A 22,547-nucleotide genomic window follows, 5' to 3' on the forward strand; every position below is an offset into this window, starting at 1 on the left:
GTTCCACTTTCGACTCATCAGTCTACAGAACATTCTCCCAAAAGGTTTGAGGATCATCAAGGTGTGTTTTTGCTAAATCCAGATGAACCTTAATGTTCTTCTGGGTTAGCAGTGGTTTTCTCCTCACCACACTTCCATGGATGCCATTTTTGCCCAGTGTCTTTCTGATAGTGGATTCATGAACAGTAATCTTTATTGGTGCAAGAGAAGTCTGTAGGTCCTTTGATGTTGTCCTTGGCTCTTTTGTGACTTCCTGGATGAGTCGTTTCTGTGCTCTTGGAGGAATTTTGGAAGGTCGACCACTTCTGGGAAGGTTCACTACTGTGCAGAGTTTTTCCATTTGGAGATAACGGCTCTTACTGTGGTTCTTTGGAGTTCCAGAGCCTTTGAAATAGCTTTATAACCCTTCCCAGACTGATGTATTTCCATCACTTTCACCTTCTTCTGAGGGAATTGCCCCAGTGTGGGATCAATAAAGTTTTTCTCTTATCATTTCTGGAATTTCTTTCTACTTCGGCATAAAGTTTCTTTCAACATTTGACATGGGTAAGACCTTTTGACTAGAGATGCACCAATACGGATAACTGATTATTCAGAGTGATATCGGCCGATACCGATAGTTCTGCCTTTTATGCCTTCTTTTAAATGAATAATAATTCATTCCGCAATTCTGAAAGAAATGCAAATAAAAACTTTATTCTCTCCATTTCAACAAGCTGTTTCACAGTAACTGGTCTCAAACAGAAAACACATTGTCCAAATTAACATTAACACATTAACTAAATTCTGAAAATTAAAGTAAATTTCTTAACTTATTGAATGTTATTTATTCATATTAACATTGACTGAATTCTAAAAAAACCTCCTGTTAGTCTCACATTCACTTACCACAAACAAAAGCATTTCTACTTCATTACTGACATAAAACTGGTAATATATAGGCCTAATATAAACCTTTTTTTAATGATATTAACTCATTAGCATTAACTACATATGCAAAATACTACTCTACAAATATTTTCCCATGCAATCTATAGCAATATATACACCTTTTTACAACTCATCTTCATTTAAATCTTTCAACGGTGCACTGGCCCTTTAATTCAGAACGAGCAGCGGTAGTAGCAGTTTCACTGCTGCAGCGTCCGGTGTAAAATTTAGCAGTGCAGAGATTACAGACATTACAAACTGCAGTTTTGTCATCATTCCACACAAGACATAATCTTTACAAAATCGATGTGTTTTCCCACCCTCTTTTGATTGACAGGGTATAATCGGCCCTGATCATCGGATGTTTTTAAACTATTGGCCGATAGCGGGAAAAATAGCCTTTAATGGCCGATACATCGGTGCATCTCTACTTTTAACCAACTTCATGCTGTTGAAAAAGTTCTATTTAAGTGTTGATTTGATTGAACAGGGTTTGCAGTAATTAGGCCTGGTTGCATCTGGCCAAGCTGAACCCCATTATGAATGCAGTTTCATAGATTTGGGGAATTAGTAACTACGGGGGCAAATACATTTTCACACAGGCCCAGTTGGTATTGGATAACATTTTTGTTTCAATAAATAACATCATTTAAACACTGTATTTTGTGTTTACTCAGATTGCCTTTGTTTTATTTAAGATTTTGTTTTCATTTCTGAAATAACTTAGGACGAGATACTATAAACACAAAAACAGAAGAAATCAGGATGGGGCAAATACTTAATCACAGCACTGTAATAATGCTTGAATCCAAAACCAAGTATATTATTTTCATTTACCAGTAGGTGAACACTCACGTTTTAGTTCATGCAACACTCCAAGGGGCTTAATGGCATTCCCCGAATTAGCAAACACCTGGGTGATGTGATTCTGCATGGTACACAGCATGCAAAATCCAGGCTCATGACCTTTGAGAAAAAAAAAAAATACAGCAACAATTAGAATCACAGTATACCAAATACAGAATTTTGGACAAAATATGCAGCACAACATATGATGACCCACATGTTTTGGAATGCTCTCTGGACAACATGTAGTTGGCAAGAGGTGCAGTGTATGAAAGACACTGAAGAGCTGAATTCAGGAAACATGTGTTGCCCAGGTTCTGGAGGCCTGCTCCAATACGATGGACTTGGGTCCATTTCAAGCTGAGACGCTCTGATGGAAACAGGACCTTTTGGGGCAGAGTGATGCCATCGCCAAAACTCATGGCCACTGTGTGATAAAGCAGACAAATCATGATTTATAAGCTTTCCCTACACACAAGACACATAAGCAGATAACCTTGGAAGTAAACCGTGAAGTACTTGCCTTGCTCATTTGTCCTCTCAGCAGGAAGTGTTGTAGTTCCTCCGTACACAGCAACTTCAACACAGGTAGCCATGGCCCTGGAAAGCTCGGCTGTAGAAGAGTCGACACTCCAGCTGGAGCTGCCGTTGTCCACGCCTCCAGAGGAGACAGGAGTCAGGGAGCCGGAGTGTTTGCACTGCGCTGACCCAAAGTCAGATTTCTCTGAAGCTTTGTCAACTATAGTCATCGTTCATTCTGTAAAATGCACAGATTAGATAAAAGTTCCCTTCTCAACATCCATCCAGTTTCTGTACTGCTTATCCTACACAGGGTCACGGGGGAACCCGGAGCTGATCCCAGGGAACTCTGGCCACAAGGCCGAACACACTCTGGACAGGGTGCTAACCCGTCACAGGGCACAATCACACACACATTCACACTACAGACAATTTGGAAATGCCAATCAGCCTACAACACATGTCTCTGGACTAGGGGAGGAAACCAGTGTACCCAAAAGCAGCTCATGAACAGGAAGAGCATGCAAGCTCCAAGCACGCAGGGTGGAGGCAGGATTCATGCCCCCAACCTTGAGGTGAAAGGCAAGCGTGATAATCTCTAAAGCCATACTTTTAAACATCTATTTACTTATTTATTTTTATGTTGTTAATAATATTACACGTTTTGGTCACTTTAATATCTAGCTTAGCCACCCTACGTGAGTCGTATAATTCAAATCTTCTCCCAGAAAGGGGGGAAAAAAGAACCCCCCCCCCAGCACTGGTAACTATGTAGCTGATATAGTATTTTACCAATGCCATGCACTTATTATGGATCATTTTATGGTTGCATTTTAACAGCTGGAGGCAGAAAAGCTGTCTGGTACTAGAGGTTACTACGGCATTATCATCATTATTATAAAAGCATTTCAACCAAACGGACTGTTTCTTACAAACTGTTTCCTGGAGACAGGAATTTAGGTGCACATGTTTTGATGTAGCACTGTTGCAGACAGACTGAACCCTGCTACACTACCAGGACACCACGTGACTTGCAGGAAACGCAAGTGAAATGTCGACATTGGCGAAACCTTGAACTTCCAAACAACCAACCCGCTGTTGTAGGTTACAAACAAACAAACCAAAAAAAAAAACAGAGCCAGCACTGTGAGAAATTCTTGAATTTACTGTTTAATGATCTGCGAATCTGCAGGCTTTAGCTATGTGATGGCAGTTACTGGGCAGGCTTAGCATTAGCCATGATTAAGAACAGGGTCCTCTCTTTCACGGCCTCAGGATGTAACGAGTTCAGTTACAGTTTCGGTTTATTGAGTAGTTACTTCACAGCTACCTGGGCATTTTAACCTGAAGACGCAGTGTGGTGTGGTGGGAGAAGACAAACCCTGGCACTACACCGCTTCACTCCCACCGCCGTCCTCCAATTACAGCCGGGCTAACGCTAACGCTAACTCCGGCGGGCGAGAACGACACAGGCCTCGCGCCGAAACAGTAACGAAAGTAAACACGACGAAATTTTTTGTTTTCTTTTCGAAACACGAGAGAAAAGGAAAACAAATCCAAACGAAGTGTGGTACTTGCCGCTCCGCGTGCGCATCTGTTCGAATTCGGGTTCGTATTCTCATTGTGTCATGAACGCCATGGTAACGGCGACACACTAAAATCCGACTATTACACAATCCCAAACGCATAGTATATTATTGTACTACACAGTACACGGGTTTAAATCCGTACTGCTCTCCTCTGTACTAAACAGTAAGGCAAAAACAGTACGCCATCTGGTGGCCTATTATTTTGACAGTATTCAGTACGGTATTCAGGACAGTATTATGCCGCCTTGGCCGTGTGGACCAGCAGCGCGGAACACGAGACAGCTGCCCTGTTCCGCGCTGCCACAACCCGAGTGAACTACTACTATTACTATTGCTGCTGCTGCTACTACACATGCAAATGTGCGGCGGTTACATTAGTGCGGTGTTTTGAACGTGTGCGCCGGGAAGCTGGTGGACACCAGAATAGGAGGGGCACGAGATTTAAAATTCGCCGGTGCGCTTTAGCCCAGAAACATTAGCTTTAGCTAGCGTACTCTCAGCACCGACATCATCCACTCACCGCACCGACCGGCCCTTTCACTTCACCGGCGGACACGTTACATAGTTACACCGCACCTACGAGGATCCCAACAACAATCATCTCATAATATTAAAATCGAATCATGAACATACCTGTGGTTTTTATTAATAATTATCTAGTTGTGTTCGTCCATTATAATATCCATAGAGCGCCCGGCGGTGAACAATGACGTAGTTTCCCCACTGCTACATCCGGGTAACAGGCAGCAGGTTTCAACCAACCAGCACCGGGCCTGCGGTCTGCGTCTAGGAGCCTCTCCGCCAACATGTCCGACAGTGTCCGTCTGTGTGTTTTACTCTAGACAGACTCGCTGTTTTGTCGTCTAAAGTAAAAGGAAACGCTTGTTTTATTGTTTATGAAGATATTTAATTAGTAAACACGATATTTCTCCAGTGCCTGTTTGGAAGCCAGGGCAGTGAGTGATACTGGCAGTGGGTAGGTCACATTGTGTTCACATACACAGAGATGTAGTTCACTGAAGCAGTAGTTTGGACAGTTTGACAAAAACCCCTGATTGTGTAAATGGAAACCGTTAAAATAATTAAAATAGACCATTTAATATTCTCTGAATCATCATCAAATGCAACTATTAAAACAAATATTAAGCCCATAAGGCTCACAATTCATACAATTATATTGTCTGTAATTTTTTTTGTTGTGAAACTTCACCTGTAAAATGCCAAACCAGATACACTGATGAAAGAAAAAAAGTGTTGTATTATATTAACATTCTTTTTAAGTCAATTTAGTTTAAAGCTATAATAATGACTAATCGTCAATCATCTCCATTAAAACTGGCTATACTGTGTGGATGCCTAGCGTCCCCGGGCCCTACTCTGAGAACCACGACACTATGCTATTACTAATACCAGTGTGCACCATCATAACCTGGCTAGAATCCGCACTGTGGAAATACAACCCTGTATGTTTGAACCTGCTGACTCTGAGACGAAAAAGGAATCATTTGGTTTGAACTGATTTAGTGAGATCACAAACTGACAGACATAACTGTTGAGTAAACATATGACACAACAAATTTGACCCAAATGAGTTTGATAATATTATGAATAAATAATAAAAGTGATATCCAAAATAATAAAAGATCAAAAATGGGGGGGTTGGGGGGGAAGGAAATTTGAGTTCACATAACATTTGTGGGGGTTTATTTAACACTAGCATTTATACAAATGAACAATTGACAAGAAAAATGTAAAACTATACATAAATATGCATGTTAATGTATCCTATAGGATGCACTAAAATAAAATTATGCATACTTAGTAGAGAATAGACAAATATTTGACAAAAAGCTACATATAATATTCACTTTGTCACACTGAGTAGTGACTGCAATCAATAATATCTACATTTTTAGTTCACTCTTGCCTTCTGGAAAAAGTCACCTTTTCGTGTTCATCAATCATCAGTTGGAAGTTCTGAATTACCTGGAAATGAAGACAACAAAAACTTGGAGAGACAAATTTAGCTCGGATTAAATCTGCTGTATGAGTTCAGAGAACAGATTTAAACCAGGAGAAATGTGGCGGGCGCGCATGCGTACATAGACAGTTCTAAGAGGATTACGTCACGAAGACAACCGGATATGCCTCGGCAGAACTTTTCGCCCCTTTTTTGGGAGAAAACATGGTGCTAATCTATGAAGGAAAGGGAGAGACATGCGGAAGTGTTGCACTTTGCATACAAATTACAGAAAGCCATGCCTATTTTCACCGGCAAACACTAGCTAGGCTAACTTCGTTCGCTAAGGTTCTTATAAAACAAACGTTTTCTAAACGTACCTATATACATTTCCCAAGTTTCCATACAAATTCGAACATAGCGTAGAAAATGTTTGGTAACCGGAAACGGTAGGCTAGTAAGAATAGTTTAGTCGCTTACTTTCTCGACGTTCTTTACCTTGTCCACTTGCTCAGCGCGAGGAAGCGTCTGGAAAGTTGATCACTATGGTAACAGCTCGTGCGTTGCGGAATAAGGCCGCGCACTGAACATGTTACGGGTCACAATAATGTATAGAGTGGACAGTCTCGCGAGACATCCAAAATGTATTTCCTGTATGCAAAGACTAGCCAACAGCTCAATTGGCCGAGAGCCTCTGATAATAATCATTTTGAAAATAACCTGAACGGCAATATGCACTCATGGAGCACTTTATTAGGAACACCCGTACATCATCTCATTCATGCGATTATCTAATCAGCCAATTGTGTGGCAGCAGTGCCATGCATACAATCATGCAGATACGGATGGACTACGACAGCAGGAAACCACGTTGGTTTCACTTCTGTCAGCCAAGAACAAGCTGAGGCTGTAGTGGGCACAGGCTCACCAAAACTCAACAGTCTGGAAATCATGAAAACATAGTCCGGTCTGACGAATCTCGATTTCTGCTGAAGCACACAGATGGTCGGGTCAGAATTTGGCACCAACCGCATGAATGTGTGGATCCAACCTGCCTTGTGTCAACAGTCCAGGCTGGTGGAGGTGGTGTGGGGAATGTTTTCTTGGTACACTTTGGGCCTGTTAATACCAATCAATCATCATCCTACCTCTGGATGGAGCTCTCATCTTCTTCAGTTCCTGATTGCTGGGACTACGGCTGCTTCTAAAGCCAAACAGACTTCATATAAAACCATAATTAACTTTTTCACACTATCTGTTGTTACCCAGATGAGGATGGGTTCCCTTCTGAGTCTGGTTCCTCTCAAGGTTTCTTCCTCTTAACATCTTAGGGAGTTTTTCCTTGCCACCAGCTTGCTCAGTTGGGATAAATTCACACTTTTAATATCTGTATACCGTGTTTATATATTTCTGTAAAAGCTGCTTTGAGACTGTCTATTGTAAAAAGTGCTATACATATAAAATTTAATTGAATTGAATCGCTTGAATTCCACAGGATATGAGTATTGTTTCTAACCATGTGCATCCCTTCATGGTCACAATTTACCATCTTTAAAATCTTTTTGTTTTTCATGTTGCATTTTAAATGTACAAAAAGTTGATTTCCCTAGCGTTCTGTTAGAGTAAATGATTACAGAGGCATTTAAGATACATCGCCCCATTTCTCATCTTTTCACCTTGTTTATAGGTAACTAATCTGGTCATACTGGCCCTGAGCTCAGGAAGTGTCTCACACACTCACGTTTCCCAACTTGCAAACAAAACATTGATCCATTGCAGAAATGTAAAATGCTTTAGTGATTTATAAACAAAAGAAAAACATGACATTGTGCCCAGATATCAACATGTTTCTGAGCCTGTCTAATATTCTTCTGAATGTTTATCTATTAATTTATTTGTCTTTATACACCCTAGCAAAGTTGGCTTCATACATAGGAATATGTCACAAAAATAAATAAAGGAAAGCTATACACATTATGTCAAAGCCTCACTTGGTAGAGAACAGTCAGTAGTTATTATAGTGATGCATTCTCTGGTCCATTTTGTGAGGTTTGTAGCTCACTGATCTGTCTTCTTAGTTGAATGATTTCCTCTTCTTGCTCAGAAATCCTCTGTTGTAAAGTGTAGATTACCTGGAAATTGGAGCACACTTGAATATTACACAAACACTTGTCATTTTATCTTAATTCCCAATGCAGCAAGACTTTACCTGTCACATGACACTGAAAAGCTGTGTTCCAACACTGGGGCTTAATGTTAAGTTATAGCGTATTGTGTCTAGATTCATGGGACTTAAGAATGCAGTTGTGCTTTCAGGATAAGGAGCAGAGATAATACATGGTTTTAAGCATTGTTGAGATTAAATATATAATCATACCCAAAATATTTGGGATGAAATGCCTGATAATGAAGTCGTAATTGGTCCTTTTATACAAAATACAAAAACAAGTAACAATTCAGCAATGATAATTTTTTTTTTTTTTTAATTATACCCTTGTATTATTATCCCATATTTGTCATTAAAGTGAAGTACATATACTGTATATTAAATTAGAGATATAGAATTAGACAGTTATACAGGCCTTTGACAGTGTGCCTGGTAGATTTTAGAAAGGTGTGCTGCTGAGGTTCCATCTCAGATTTGTGGTGATGTCACTACAGCTGATTAAAATGCGGCTAGATATACAATTTGGAAAAACAATGCACTACAGCAAGGCCAGAACAATAAGAAAGGATCCAAACAACACTATACACTATTTTCCCCCCTTAGGAGCATGAGCAGCAGAAGATAAAAATCCTCACAGCCCGTCACTGAAGGACAGTTTCTATCCTCAAGCAGTCTGCATCTTGAGCAGCTCACTGTCAATATTTCATTTAAACACATTGGGTGTCATTTAACGAACAGGATCAAAGCAAATCTCTTCATAAATCATTCGCAAGAGCATTTACACAGGATGTTTGGTATTCATGAAAATCTAGTTTGCAGAAAAACATTCATTTTCCAGGAGAAATCCTTTTGTTTGTGTAAATTTAGGTAGCAGAAGATTAAGTATTGTGAACATTAACTGATTGTCTTCAAATCATATAATTTGGGAGTTACTGCAATTTTATATACGGATTACATCAAGTTTAAATTGATTACTTAATTTGCCTGCACAAATTTACTGATAATTTTGGTAAACTATGTAATATATTTATGACTTCATTGATTAGAAATCAATCAAAAACAAACCCATAAATTAAGATAAGCTAGTCAATTACGACATGCTTATGGTAGGCGGGAATCCGTACAGGATTTCACAGAGTTGTTTTGTGACTGATGATTGTTGTTTTGAGTTTGTTTTGTTGTGGCCAAAAATGCTCGATTGTGCTGCAGCTTTTTTTCCTAAAAATGTGTCATGCGGTTTGCAGAGTTTTTTGTGCCTTTGTTGCGGAAAACTACTTGAATTAGTGAAATTGCAATTGCACGAAATTGTTTTGCATGGTCTTTCTCAGTGATGTTTGTTGGTAAACGAGACCTTTTAGCTGTACTCATGTTCGGCGCACTTAAATCGAAGAAGGCTTTGACTGAGTGCGTGTTGTGATGATGTCACATGACGCGTCTTGGGCCAAATCTGCAGAAAATCTGCAATAATTTTGAAAAACCTGAAAGCGCCTCTGAATATTGCAGAGTTTCCTTGATTTTTTGTTCATTTCTGTGAACAGTCCCCAGGAGGGACTGGAGAATATATTGTTACGCAGCGTCTTTGTTTATATTTAAATTTCCCATCTGGGATCAACAAAAAGTCTTATATTTTCTAACTATTCAGGCTGTAGGTAGCCATTAAGAATTTCACTGGAGTCATTATCCGTGACCGTTACCTTGACCTTGATTGTGACCATTTGCTTACAGTAAAGCAAACCGCAAGAAACGTTGTCCGATTTAATTTTATATGCAAAATTTAGAAGCCACTGCAGGCGGACATACCGTGTCTTTGTTGTTAAAGAAGTCATTTTGCAGTAGTTGGGATGCACTTGGTCGCAGTGAGGGGTCCAGGCTGGTCAGCAGCTTAATTTGCTCGGTCAGGACTGGCCAGGTCTTATACAGGTCCTCTGGAACCTTCCCATTTCTCAGGTCTCCGAGTGTTTGCACACGTTCCATCTCTGTCCCAAATGGGTGGAACAACTCGACGGCGATCACACCTACACTATACATATCTGACTGCAAACACAGAGGAAAGATCCCTTGACACACCAAGTTCAGAGAAAACAGCAGAACTTGGTGTCTACTATCTGGCAGTTCAATGAGCTGTCCATTATAACTGGTTATACTAATATACTTAATTACTATTACAATACATTTACCAAGTTCAATACATTTAATTACCTTTAAGTCATAAGAAGAGCCTTGCAGTTGTTCTGGAGAAGCATAAACAAATGTGCCCACTCCCCTAGTGTGAGAGAACTCTGAAAAACAACAGTTCTAAACTCAGGCTAGAATACAGAAGGTGAGATGCAAAAGACACCGAGGCTCTCCACAAAAACTCACTACTAGTGGATCCAAAACAGGCTGGCAAAGTTTAATAATATTGTATAGATGATGGTGTGGTGTGGGCGTGTACATTATGTAATAGTAATTCAGATCTCACCTGCGTTTCCACTGATATGAGAACTGGATGGTGGCTGTTCGTTTTCATTCATCACAATATCCGTACAAGCCAATCCAAAGTCACCTATTTTTACATGGCACTCATGCCCATGCAGAAAAATATTCCTAGGCTGGAAACAAACAAAAGTAATCAACATTTCAAGATCGTTCATTTACTGTACCAGCACAGTGACGACATTACACTTTCAAGTTTTTTTTTCAAGTGCAAGTTTTCCTGAAAAAATATTTAAACGTTTTGCAAAGTTTAGCAAGTTCTCTACCAGCACATGCTGATGAACAAATATGCGAAATGTCAAGAGATCGCTTGCAGTCCATTTGAAACGCTGCATGCTTCATTTCATAAACTATACAAAGCAATTCTAAACACAGACATGACACATTAAGAAGATTCGTCAATCTTTGGTTTTTTTTGTTTGTTTTTAAAAAAAAAATTTTTAAAAGGGTCCCTCCATCTCCATAGGTTCAAAAGTAATTGGACAAACTAACAATTGTAAATATAAGGATTATTTTTAATACTTTGATGCAAATTCTTTGCAATCAATGGTGTCACCAAACGCCGAGTTTCCTCCTTTAAGATGCTTTGCCAGGCCTTTACTGCAGTTCCCTTCAGTTGCTGCTTGTTTGTGGGTCTTTCTTCCTTCAGTAAGTGAAAAGCATCCTCATTTGGGTTGTGGTCAGATGACTGACTTGGCCATTTAAGAACAGTCCATTTCTTTGCCTCAATAAGCTATTGGGTTGCTTTTGCAGTATGTTTTGGCTCATTATCCATCTGTACTGTGAAGCACTCTCCAGTTGGTTTTGCAGCAATTGACTGAATCCGAGCGGAAAATATAGCTCTGCTACTTCTGTCAGCAGTCACATCATCAATATACAACAGTGACCAGCAACTACATACATGCTCATGCCATAACACTTCCTCCACCGAGTATTCCGGTCAGATGATGTGGTATACTTTGGATCATGAGCCCTTACTTTCCTTCTCCATACTCTTCTCTTGCAATCATTCTGGTCAAAGTAAATCTTGGTTTCCTTTGTCCAAAGAATCTTGTTCCATCACTGGGTAGGCTTTTGTAGATGTTTTCTAGCAAAGTCTAATCTGGCCTTTCTGTTGGAGTGTTACCAGTGGTTTGCATCTTGAGGTAAACCCTTTGTACTTACATTCATTAATTGATTGTAGCGAGTGTTCTTGACTTGGCTAGGTGTTGTGAAGAAAAGAATTCTGCATTCATCTGCTTTACTTGTCTTCCATGGTCTTCCAGGTCTTTTGGTGTTGCTGAGCTCACCAGTGCATCCTTTCTTTTGAAAATTTACCAAATTGTTTGGCCACTTCTGAAGTTTCTGCTATCTCTCTGATAGGTTAACCTAATGATGCCCACCTTCACTTGCCTAACACCTCTATGGACAGCATATTGAGAGTTACTGTCTTGGTGTTGCATCAGAGTTGTGGAGACACAATATCTTTGTCCATCCGTTCAGTTGACAAAAATATCTTATCCCCAACACTAATAACTGAAGTGCAAGATCCGGAAAGCTGTTGAGAGTGTCATGAGCCAATCAAATAAAACTCAAAATCAAGAACAATCCAATGTACCTGTGCTTGTGAATGAGTTCTTTGTACGGTGCAATAATTTACTGACTGGCAGATACACTGATAAGCAGGTTGGTGTGCTTTTTTGAGGTGCAAGAGGAAATGCTATAGTTGTCAAAAATAATACTGACCTTAGTCATGGCGAAATGCACTCAACCTAACACATCAGACACCTTATTCATTTCTCCACAATAAATATTTCTATGGTTGTCTACTTCCCTGATTCTTTTCTCAGGACCCATAAAAGTGCTCTACCTGCTCATTAGTGAGCAATGTGGCAAAATTGATCTGCACCTTGCACAACTGGGCAAATACAGCAATCATGCAACAGATAACAACAGTGCTCAGAGTCTCAATATTTAATAAACAAGTAGGTCTGGCCCATATGATATGATTATTGAGTCTTTTAGGGAACAGATAGTTTCTCTTCCAGATCAGGCTGGCGATCCTAAAATCAGTAATCTTTGTGAACAAACTTCTGAGCCTCACCAACCCCCTGTCTGAAGACTGATGCACTGGATAATTTTGTCTTCCTTAAATGGGATGCTGTACAAATGACTGGAATCATTCCCTTTTACTGTCATACTCCATTTTCTAAATTAGAGCCTCATCTCACAGCAACCACAGGTTTATTACTGATTTTATCTTTTAAAGAACATGTGAAAATCTAAAGTCAGTTTGTACAAACCTACCTTAAGGTCTCTGTGCATAATTCCACAGGAGTGAATATACTCCACCCCTTCAAGTATTTTCTTTAAGATATCAGATGCTTGTCGAGAGTCAAATGATTGAAAGGAACCTGCAAATAAAGAAACTGGATACAAATGCTGTGTCTTTGTATATGTGCAAGGAAATGAATACAACCAATAATACATAGCAAGTCACCTATCCCAGTGAATAATCCATTCAATTTACCTGTTGACATTGTGAGTTCTAGCTTCGGTGTAGAGTTCCTTTCCTGAATCCAGTCTTTCAATGAACGCTCACAGAGCTGCATTTGGATGTAAAGCATTAAGTGGAACTGAACCTGAAGAATGGACATCAATGTCAAACTAATGAAGAAATTACACCTTACACAATAATTTATTAAATTTTTTGCTTGGCCAGCATTGTTTGGAAGATGATGAGCAACACACCTCCTTTGGATGTTTTTCAGCCCACTTCTGACTGCTCATATCAACATATGACTCATCTGACAGTGTTGAACTTTCCCACCGAAGTGCGGGGCAGGTCTCGCCAAAAGAGCGCGGCTCTCCCAGGAACACACATGGGACAAAGTTCTGTGCGTTGTTCATATTTTTTGTGGACAGAACCTGACTCCTCTGCTCTTTTACCATTGTAGATCTTAGAATATTATTTGAGCTATTCTTTAGCACGTTTGTAGATTGTCCTTTTCTGTCCTTTGAATGTTCAGCGTTTTCAAAAACAATGAATGATCCACTGGTGCTACTTTTGCTATCCTCAACAAGTCTGCAAAAGACACTCATTCTCATTAAATTACAGTGGGCATGTTTATCTGCTCCATTTCAGCAAAGAACAGGAATGATCTTACCTTTCTGTTTGTGATGGTGTTTCTAAAGCTGATATGGCAGGCAAAAAAGTAGGTGTACAATCTAGAAGAAAAGGATATACAATGCTGTGAAAAAAGTATTTCCTGATTTCTTCTGTTTTTGTGTATATATCATACTAAATAAATTTATATCTTCAAATGAAGTTCCACATAAAACAAAGGGAACCTGAATAAACACACTATACAATTTTTATTTATTTATTTTTACTGAAGCAAAAAAAAAAGTTATCCAACACCCATCACCAATGTGAAAAACTAACTGCCCCCTTAAATGTAAAATCTTGTTGTTCCACCTTTAGCAGCAATAACTGCAACCAAATACTTCCGATAACTGGAGATCAGTCTTTCACTTACTTCTAGGACTAGGACTTACTATACTTCGGATTATTGTCTTGCTGCATAATCCAACTGCACCCGAGTTTCAACTTATGTATGGAAGACTGGACATACTCCTTTAGGATTTTCTGGTCGAGAACAGAATTCATGTTTCCCTCAATTATTGCAAGCTGCCCAGGCCCTGAAGCAGCAGAGAATCCCCACACCATCACAAGTCCTCCACCATGCTTGACTGTAGGCATGAAGTTCTTTTTGTGGAATTCGTTTGGTTTACGCCAGATGTAACACGACCCCTATCTTCCAAACAGTTCCACTTTTGACTCCTCAGTCCACAGAACATTCTCCCAAAAGGTTTCAGGATCATCAAGGTGTGTTTTGGCAAAATTCAGATGAGCCTTAATGTTCTTCTGGGTTAACAGTGGTTTTCTCCTCACCACTCTTCCATGGATGCCATTTTTGCCCAGAGTCTTTCTGATCGTGGATTCATGAACAATGACCTTTATTGAAGCAAGAGCGGCCTGTAGGTCCTTTGATGTCCTTGGCTCTTTTGTGACTTGCTGGATGAGTAGTTGCTGTGCTCTTGGTGGAATTTTGGAAGGTCGGCCACTTCTGGGAAGGTTCATTACTGTGCCGTTTTTCCATTTGTAGATAACGACTCTCACTGTGGTTCTTTGGAGCTCCAGAGCCTCTGAAATAGCTTTGAAAAGCTATTTCCCAGACTGATGTATTTCCATCACCTTCTTCCTCATCATTTCTGGAATTTCCTTCAACTTTGGCATAGTGTGTTACTGGTTAAGAACTTTTAACCAACTTCATGCTGTTGAAAAAGTTATATTTAAGTGTTGATTTGATTGATAATGGTTTGCAGTAATCAGGCCTGGTTGCATCTAGTCCAGCTGAACCCCATTATGAATGCAGTTTCATAGATTTGTGGAATTAGTAACCACGGGGACAAATACATTTTCAAACAGGCCCAATTGGTACTGGATAACCTTTTTACTCGATAAATAACTATCATTTAAACTGTATTTTATGTTTCCTCAGGTTTAGGGATGTTATCAGGTTTACTTGTTATTGAGAGGAGAAGAAGTGGATAATAAAGAGAAGAGTTGTGTCTCAAATGACGCATTATAGTGCATAAGTACACGAACTGGGACATACCTATGGAGTGAAACACAGTCACACGTTTCTCTGACAAACACTATTTCTTTTACAAGTGTAATATACCACAACCCTATAAAACTCTGACAGAAATACCAGTAGGATGGTTACCTAAATAATATGTTAAAAATCTAAATATGAAATAAAATAAAAAACGCTGCTAGGTGACATGCTTGGAGATGGCTCCTGAGATTTGTAGCGTTTGCCCATTTAACACTTATTTTTTCCACCAACAAAGCTGATATATGGCTTCATCCAAATTTATTAGTTCACCTCTCTCGTTAGGCACAAATCCAAAATGTTCCCAGATCGCCTGTGTAACATTTGTACAAATCATTGTGAACTAGCTGACCGGCTATCCAACAGGCTATCTGTATAGCTTCGTCATTTGGCCATATAGTGTCCAAAAGGTCACTTACTCAATATTAATTTCTAGCTTATAGAACAAGCGTGCACAAGCATGCGATATGTTATAGGTGATACGAACTGCGGGCTTGTGTACAGATAATCAGTATAACTGCACTCTTGCTTGTGTGATATTGCTTAATTAGAAAAATGTTTGTTTTATTTAGTCTACCCTACAGACATGTACACAGTGGTTTATTTTGGCTTACAAGCTTTGACGTAGAAAATCAAGTAAGAATCTGATCAAGTAAACATATGGAAGTATAAATATGTGCCAAATGTCATTTGGCACTATTATACTTCCATATAAACAAACAAAAAAAAATGTCTCAATTAAAAATTCATAACCAAAATATTGACTTCTCTCTTGAATATGCATATATGGAATAAAGAGGAGGCTCAATAGAGCTAATTAAATAACAATAACAATAATAATAATAATAATAATAATAATAATGTTAATTTAAATCTTAAGAGATTTTTTTTAAAAAAGTGTTCGGTAATCATTAATGAAAATGACTAGAAACGTGAATAATTCAATAAAACAATCAAATTACTTCAAATAGGCCAGGGCTAACTGTGTATGTTTGAAACTACAGAACTGGCATTCCCAATATCTTATGTAGCACTATTCAAGTGGTAAGGGACAGTATAAAAAAAAATCCATAAGTGATTTAATATAAGTAATTTACTCTTCACAGCAGGCTGCACATGCTCCATCCATGCAGTGTGATATCCAACAATGTTCAGATGCTGAAGACTGGACAGAACTTTAACCTCCCGTAAGACCTACAACAGATCGTTCATACAATTTTACATGTTGGTCCTAGGTATACAAACTATATAAGCTTTTATACTTCATTAGGACATTGCTCGACCTTCATACAGTCGTTCCTCGTCACATTCTTGATCAGGATCTTTTTTACAGCGTAATTCTGTCCATCCAACTTGTTTTTCACCTGTGAAAGACATTGAGTAAAGTGTCATTAACATGTAAAAAGCCATTTAGAAACCGTGATACAATACACGTCATAGATTACCACACCTTAAAGACTTTTCCGTATGATCCTCTGCCTAGTGGTGAGATTTCCTCAAATTCACTGAGGTAGCGAGAGGTTTGGAAAAGACCATCTTTTGTTCTGAAATATAAATTATACTAAAAGATCTACTCGATGTACAGTATGTGCATATAAAACATAAATGCACCAACAAAACCACAATGTAACTGTCTACCGTCTGTGATCTCCTCACCTTAGCACAGGGTTTTGGCCATCAGAATTTAGGTATTTTTGATCCTATCAAGAAACAAAAAAACCCCAGATTATCTCAACTTTTCTTTTTTTTAAAAAAAAAACAAAAACAAAAAAAACCTCAGTTATGGCGGTTCAGGTCACTGTGTTTACCTGAGGAAACAGTGATGAGCTGGCTGCACTCAGGAGCTCAGCAAAGGCCCGACTGTGCTGCAGTCTCACTGTGCTGAACTCATCACTGATGGCCAGGGGAGAGAGGAGGTTCATTGCAGCTAATCGCTGACCAATCACTACAACAGGCCAATGAAAATCTAACTTAAACAGACAAGCTAGAAAGCGATACAACAACATTCAGGAAAATATCCACTAACCACTGAGAAAAATACTATTAATAAGAAATTCTTTGCTATTTTTTCAACATTAGGGAAACCTTTGAGCTGTTGTTTTCTGATTTTCAGGTTATATTGATAGACCATGGTAATATTTAAGGACCGATGCTCAAAAAACCTACACTGTACATGCTGTAATGTCTGGTATGAAGGCTGTTAGCTCATATGGTCAGCTACAGAGTTAACGGCACACTCCTGGTAACAATTCAATTAAAAGTTGTACTCATATTTTTGTGTGAAGTTAAGCTAATTAACCACAAGTCCATTTTTCCATAATCATTTTACCTATATTTCTGGAGCTGACCATAGATCCTGACTAATTGTGAAACTGACACAAACAAGCCTAGTCCCTATTAAATTAAACACATAGCTATCAGTGTAGCAACACTGCAATTGTGTTTGTTAAAGACCTTACACTTAAACAACATGCGGGATTGTGCAGGGTCTCTCTCATACACAAAGCACAAGTGCTCGAGCAGAGACCCCAGGAGCAGGTGGTTAGGGATGGCAGAGGCAAACTCCTGAATGGACGGATACTGTCTTCCTGCCATCAACACCTCACAGGTATTATCCGAGTCTGAAGCTGTGTTGATACAAAAAGAAGAAATGAAAGGGACATGTTAAATCATGTGGCTATGGAGCAGGGGTCAGCAATATGTCAAAAAATGAATATCTTGATACTTACACAAGTCACTACATAAAGTATAATCACAATATATACACATGTCCTAACAAAGTGAGAACACATTAAATGTTCAATTATGCTTGTATTTAATGTTTTACTGAATTATTTATTAATGTATATATTAATAAGTTAAATATTTGGTATAAGAAAACATTTTTACAAATCTTTATGAAACTACTTGCAATGCTACAATATTAATGCAATGATGTGGTCAGTTAATTAAAAAAACAAAACCCAAAAATAAACAGAAGAAGTAAAATCTAGAAATAATACTTCTAGTGTTTCAAATAATCCAGTCATAGTCAACAAGGTCAGGGATTGAGCCTCTTAAGCTGTGTGAGCTGAAGCTGAACAGTGGTAAACTGAAGCTCTTTACTAGTGGGTTTAATTAATTTACTTAATACACCTATGCGTAGACCCATGTATACATTTATTTACATTTATTCACTTATCAGACGCTTTTATCCAAAGCGACTTACAAACACACATCATCCAATACACATATGAGATTAATCAGACATATACACAACATAAACATAATACTACAACTTGCTTCTGCACAAAATGACACAAAGTTCAAATGAACTTGAACTCAAGTAAGGCGCTAGGTAGAATGGTAAGTCCCCCTGTGAATACGCTCTTTCTTTAACAACGCGTTAAAACATGGACAATTTTTGGTTATGTGGTTTTATTTTATTTATGTTTCATTTTTTTGACATTATAATTTCAATAATCTGAATATTCTTAAAAATAAAAAGTTCATTGCTCTTTGAAAGTGTGTACTTGCATTATTATGCTATTATATTATCATTATATCAGTGGCATAAAATGGTCTTAAAATGACAATAATATTGTTTATCACAATTATTTCTGGGACAATATATCGTCCAACAAGTGTAGTTTGACAGGTCTACCCAGGACATCTAAAACAAACAAAAAGAACAACAACAACACACTTGTATGTAATTTATAACAATATCAATATTATACCATCAAAAAGTCCAGTCCCACTACCAGGAAATGACTGTTTAAGGCCTACATATGCACTACATATGCACAAACTACTTCTAAGAAATGTACACACAGGCACAGTAATAGACTCGGCCATATCTGGACTCTGGTTAAAGCCACATTTCTTACCTGCAGCGATAAACTTAGCTATCAAACCAGCAATGTCTCTTTGTTCTGAATCCATTTTGGCTTCTGCTACATTCATATTAAGTTATTACAAATGCATCGACTGATGCTACATCTTCACCGCACAGTTATGAGCAGGGCAGGGAAGGGCCATGCTTATCAGCATGAAACATGTTATCCCCCACCTCTGTGGAGGTTCACAGCAAGATTATGAGGAAAACATATACAACAACTATTGTGAGTTTTATACTGTACAGCTCTTATGTAAGTCGTGTGTGTTATGAAGTTACACACATCAGTTTTTGCTCTAAACTATTGGAAATGCAATGACATCTCTCATAAATAACAACTCAGAGTTTGTTGTTGTGGATTAGGTTATGGAGGATTTCTGTAGGTTTATGTATGTTTGCGTGTGTTTTCAGTGTTTCCCCCAGGTCATCGGGTCTGTATCAGGTCGGTTTTACTCAGGAGTGGAAAAATACTTGAGTAATTGTACTTCATTACGACATTTAAGTATTTATTTAGAAATTTGTACTTTACTCAACTTTTAATTGAGTTCAAGTGAAATTGAGCACTTTTTCTACTATAAAAAATTATTTTTACTCCTTAGTAAGATGTTTTTTTTTCAATAGAGTTACTATCAAACTAGTAGCAAACTACTTAGTCATGTAGGATCACACTCTCTAACAGTTAAAAATATTTACTTTATACCCTTTACTTAAGTATGTTTAAATGTAGATTATTTTCCACTTTGAATCACTTCCTTTCCTGCCTCCATACGTCTACTTTTAATTGAGTAAGCTTAGATAAAGAATACCCAAAGAGTTTCTCTATAATTTTTTCCACAACTAGTTATACCTGTGAGAGACGCTCAGTGGCTTGTATTCAAAATTGGCACTTAAGAACAACTGAATTTTTAAAAATACTAGGATTTTGCTGTTTTTTGTGATTGTTGTGGCCAAAAATGGTTGATTTTGCTGCAGCTTTTTTAAAGAATTTGCTGAGGGTTTTTTTTTTTGGAGAAAACTACTTGAATGGGCAAATTTGCAACTTTTGCAGTGACGTTTGTTGGTAAATTAGCTGTACCCGTGTTCGATGTGCATGAACAGAAGAGGGCTTTGGCTGAATGTGCATTGTGATGACGTCGCCTACTGTGTCTTGGCCCAAATCTGCTGTAAATCTGTGGTAATTTTGAAAAATATCACAAGCTCCTCCGAATGTTGCGCCGTTTGCTTAATTTGGGGCTAATTTCTGCAGAAATTAAGGGGCCAATAGCATTTGAAGGGAATGACTTAACAAACTGTAAAGTGTTCATCTACGTGTCAGTAATGATGCACACCTTTGAGATTTTTTTTTATATTTAATAAAGTAAACTATTAAATCATATATAAATGTATAAATGTATATGCCATGTATTTTATTACTGCATGGGCTCATATACAAAATATACCATGATTTAAAGCTCAATAGCATTTGAAGGGAATGATGTACAGTCACACATCCAACTGTAAAGTGTTCATGTAGGTGTTAGGTGTGATGCACACATTTTAGATTTTTGATATTTATTAAAATGAGCTATTAAATCACATGTAAATTAGATATGAATTTCACTGCAGAGTGGGCCCATACACAAAATATGCCATAATTTAAAGCTCAATAGTATTTGAAGGGAATGACGTACAGTCACACAACCAACTGTAAATGGTTCATCTAGGTGTCAGCTATAATAGCCGACAGCACTCATGAAGCCCCAGACCATGACACTCCCACCACCATGCTTGACATTAGGCAAGACACACTTGTCTTTGTACTCCTCACCTGGTTGCCTCCACACACGCTTGGCACCATCTGAACCAAATAAGTTTATCTTGATCTCATCAGACCACAGGACATGGTTCCAGTAATCCATGTCCTTAGTCTGCTTGTCTTCAGCAAACTGTTTGCAAGCTTTCTTGCGCATCATCTTTAGAAGAGGCTTCCTCCTGGGACGACAGCCATGCAGACCAATTTGATGCAGTGTGCGGCATATGGTCTGAGCACTGACAGGCTGACCCCCCACCCCTTCAACCTCTGCAGCAATGCTGGCAGCACACATACGTCTATTTCCAAAGACAACCTCTGGATATGACGCTGAGCATGTGCACTCAACTTCTTTGGTCGACCATGGCGAGGCCTGTTCTGAGTGGAACCTTTCCTGTTAAACCGCTGTATGGTCTTGGCCACTGTGCTGCAGCTCAGTGTCAGGGTCTTGGCAATCTTCTTATAGCCTAGGCCATCTTTATGTAGAGCAACAATTCTTTTCTTTGCCGTGATGTGCCAGGTTGAACTTCCAGTGACCAGTATGAGGGGGTGTGAGAGCAATGACACCAAATTTAACACACCTGCTCCTCATTCACACCTGAGACCTTGTAACACTAACAAGTCACATGACACCGGGGAGGGAAAATGGCTAATTGGGTCCAATTTGGACATTTTCACTTAGGGGTGTACTCACTTTTGTTGTCAGCTGTTTAGACATTAATGGCGGTGGGTTGAGTTAATCTGAGGGGACAGCAAATTTACACTGTTATACAAGCTGTACACTCACTACTTTACATTGTAGCAAAGTGTCATTTCTTCAGTGTTGTCACATGAAAAGATATAATCAAATATTTACAAAAATGTGAGGGGTGTACTCACTTTTGTGAGATACTCTGTGTATGTATGTATATATATATATATATATATATATATATATATATATATATATATATATATATATATAGCTTTAAATTATGGCTATTTTGTGTATGAGCCCATTCTGTAGTGAAATACATGGCAATATTTACATATGATTTAATAGCTTATTTTGTTTAATATCAAAAATCTAAGAGGTGTGCATTATAGCTGACACCTAGATGAACACTTTACAGTTGGTTATATGACTGTAAGTCATTCCCTTCAAATGCTATTGAAGTTAGAAACGTGTATAACAATGTCGTATGTAACTTTAGAGACGGTCCCTTAATTTCCGCATATCTGCGAATATCGAACATCCAACCAACTTTATTCCAGTTAAAATTACCTGCTGATATGAGTGTATGTGTCGTGCTGTTTAGTCAGAGCCACCCTAATAAATATGGAGGAGACTTTTATCACGTGATCTTTCTCAAGCGACTCACTGTCAAACTGGACGTCCTCGTCGCTATGAGAAAGCTCGAACAATCCGACTCCATGTGAGCCCGAGGTCCTCAGCTGTGTGTGCAGCAGCACACTGTGACTGTCACTCACCAAACCAGCTCTAATGCTAGAACCTTCTGCCATGACACGAGCTGCACTTTATAAAGTCTTCACTTTATAAGCTTTTTAAAGCATCGAGGTTGTCCACTTTGCTTCCACCAAGCGGTTTAACATACCGGAGAAACCAACTTTTTGAAAGTGGCCAGTAAACTTCGAACAGCGACTGAAATGTAAAATAAAACAAACATCCAACCCAACCGCTAGTGGTCCGCCATGATGACAGTTAGGGAGCGTCTCAAAAGGTCCAGACTGTAG

General features: G+C 38.6%; 2 protein-coding genes across 12 annotated transcripts in view; both read right to left on the minus strand.

The window, feature by feature from the left end:
• The window catches only part of usp42 (ubiquitin specific peptidase 42), a 15,054-nt gene extending 7,582 nt beyond the window's left edge, over positions 1-7,472 (minus strand). For 2 of the 7 annotated variants that reach the window (XR_008397785.1, XR_008397786.1), the window contains exons 1-4: positions 4,518-5,501; positions 2,300-2,533; positions 1,994-2,203; positions 1,786-1,896 (exon numbers count right to left, since the gene is read on the minus strand). Coding sequence is in view for 5 of the 7 variants with exons in the window: in XM_053685382.1 (XP_053541357.1) it covers positions 1,786-1,896; positions 1,994-2,203; positions 2,300-2,525 (547 nt within the window). In the remaining 2 variants the exon portion in view is untranslated. The other 5 variants (XM_053685382.1, XM_053685386.1, XM_053685384.1 and 2 more) reach the window with 5 other exon arrangements.
• A 141-nt stretch (positions 7,473-7,613) lies between these two features.
• On the minus strand, positions 7,614-22,533 carry eif2ak1 (eukaryotic translation initiation factor 2-alpha kinase 1). Of its 5 annotated transcripts, XM_017483026.3 has the most exons (16): positions 22,175-22,313; positions 21,508-21,554; positions 17,607-17,774; positions 16,956-17,092; positions 16,804-16,847; positions 16,598-16,691; positions 16,431-16,511; positions 16,245-16,341; positions 13,633-13,693; positions 13,217-13,550; positions 12,996-13,107; positions 12,773-12,879; positions 10,473-10,602; positions 10,211-10,290; positions 9,812-10,045; positions 7,614-7,976 (listed from the first exon to the last, which is right to left on the minus strand). In XM_017483026.3, the coding sequence occupies exons 3-16, from the start codon at positions 17,740-17,742 to the stop codon at positions 7,860-7,862; spliced, it is 1,764 nt and encodes a 587-aa protein (XP_017338515.1). In that variant the 5' UTR covers positions 17,743-17,774; positions 21,508-21,554; positions 22,175-22,313; the 3' UTR covers positions 7,614-7,859. The 5 variants fall into 5 exon arrangements, with proteins under 5 accessions (XP_017338515.1, XP_017338513.1, XP_017338516.1 ...); XM_017483024.3 differs by lacking the exon at positions 21,508-21,554 and having other exon boundaries at positions 22,175-22,533; XM_017483027.3 differs by lacking the exon at positions 21,508-21,554 and having other exon boundaries at positions 22,078-22,176.
• Positions 22,534-22,547: the final 14 nt, after the last annotated feature.

This window comes from Ictalurus punctatus, chromosome 13, assembly GCF_001660625.3.
Source record: "Ictalurus punctatus breed USDA103 chromosome 13, Coco_2.0, whole genome shotgun sequence".
In the NCBI taxonomy this organism is placed as follows: domain Eukaryota; kingdom Metazoa; phylum Chordata; class Actinopteri; order Siluriformes; family Ictaluridae; genus Ictalurus; species Ictalurus punctatus.